The sequence below is a fragment of the Coccinella septempunctata genome, chromosome 4 (genome assembly GCF_907165205.1).
Source record: "Coccinella septempunctata chromosome 4, icCocSept1.1, whole genome shotgun sequence".
In the NCBI taxonomy this organism is placed as follows: Eukaryota; Metazoa; Arthropoda; class Insecta; order Coleoptera; family Coccinellidae; genus Coccinella; species Coccinella septempunctata.
Genome location: NC_058192.1, coordinates 40,283,549 through 40,284,975, shown reverse-complemented (window position 1 = coordinate 40,284,975; position 1,427 = coordinate 40,283,549). Strand labels below are relative to the sequence as shown.

General features: G+C 41.6%; 1 protein-coding gene across 1 annotated transcript; it reads left to right on the top strand.

Annotated features, from left to right (window-relative positions):
• The first annotated feature begins 336 nt into the window (after positions 1-336).
• Positions 337-1,125, top strand: LOC123311726. The gene has a single exon (XM_044895797.1). The coding sequence runs from the start codon at positions 337-339 to the stop codon at positions 1,123-1,125; it is 789 nt and encodes a 262-aa protein (XP_044751732.1).
• The last annotated feature ends 302 nt before the right edge of the window (positions 1,126-1,427 follow it).

Here is a 1,427-nt window from a genome sequence, read left to right as displayed (position 1 = left end):
TTTGCTTCAGAAATTTCCGGAGCCAAATTTTCAAAACCTCTGAGAAAGTTGAATGTTTTTTTTGATGATGAAAATATTCTACGTGTAGGGGAAAGGTTAACGTACGCTGACCTCAGTTACGATCGGAAGCATCCTATTTTGCTTCCCAGAAATGGACGTCTTGTTCATTTATTGATAGAGTTCCACCATATCAAATATTTACATGCTGGTAAACAGACAACAGAATTTCTTCTTTCTCGGAAATTTTGGATTTTGTCCGCACATCGTGCGATACGATCGGTTTTGTCGAAATGCCTCAAATGCTGGAGAACCAGCCCATCTCCCTTGCAGCCTAAGATGGGCAATCTACCTTTGCCCAGAATATCTCAAGTAAAGCCCTTTTTGCATTCCGGTGTTGACTACGGAGGTCCTTTCACAATATTCATGAGTCGATATCGAGGCGCCAAGAAATGTAAATCTTACATATGTTTATTTGTTTGCATGTCAACTAAGGCCATGCATCTGGAATTGGCCTCGGATTTGAGCAGTGATGCATTTTTGGCATGTTTGAGAAGATTTGTCTCGCGGCGAGGTCGATGCGCGCATCTCTATTCCGATCAGGGTACTAATTTCGTAGGATCCAGCAACGAAATTAAAAATATGCTTAGGGATACAACGAGTGCTGAAACTATCGAACATCACTTCCTTCCGGGTAACGCACCCCATATGGGTGGACTGTGGGAGTCAGGAATTAAAGCGGTGAAAACACATTTGAAGAGGGTAATCGGTGAACAAGTTCTCACCTACGAAGAATTTTACACTGTTTTAACGCAGATCGAAGCAGTGCTGAATTCACGGCCTCTCACCCCCCTCAGTTCGGACGTGAATGATTTGTCGGAGTATTTACATACCCTTCAACAACGCAGTAAGTGGCTCACTTCATCCCCCCCTCCAGCGATAGGGACATTGGTCCTCATTAAAAGTGACAATGCACCCCCATTACAATGGGAGATGGGACGTATTATGAAAGTCCATCCTGGATTAGATAACGTAGTCCGAGTTGCTACGGTGAAAACACGACGCGGTACCTTGAAAAGACCGCTTCTTAAGTTATGCCCGTTGCCCATTGATGATGTAAAAGCTTGAGAACATACGGGGTGTATTCAAAATTCTATTATATGTTTTAGATTTTTGTTATGACTGTATTGTATAACATTATTTGGTTGGTTTGCTTCGCTTTAATATTTTTTTTTTTGAGGGATATATGGGAATTTTTTTTTAATTTTTTTTTTCAAGCCACGCCATGGGCGTGCCTTCGGCGGGGGAGTATGTTCGGGATTGATAACCTTTGGGGAAAAATTCTTGTGATTGAGTGATCTAAGATATAGGTATAGTAAATTCGTTAGTTTGAAAAAGGGCGAGAAAAAAGAAGCGTACTTCGTACATAT

Coding starts and splice junctions, on each gene's coding strand:
- LOC123311726 (XM_044895797.1), top strand. CDS start 337: ATGGGCAATCTACCTTTGCCCAGAATATCTCAAGTAAAGCCCTTTTTG.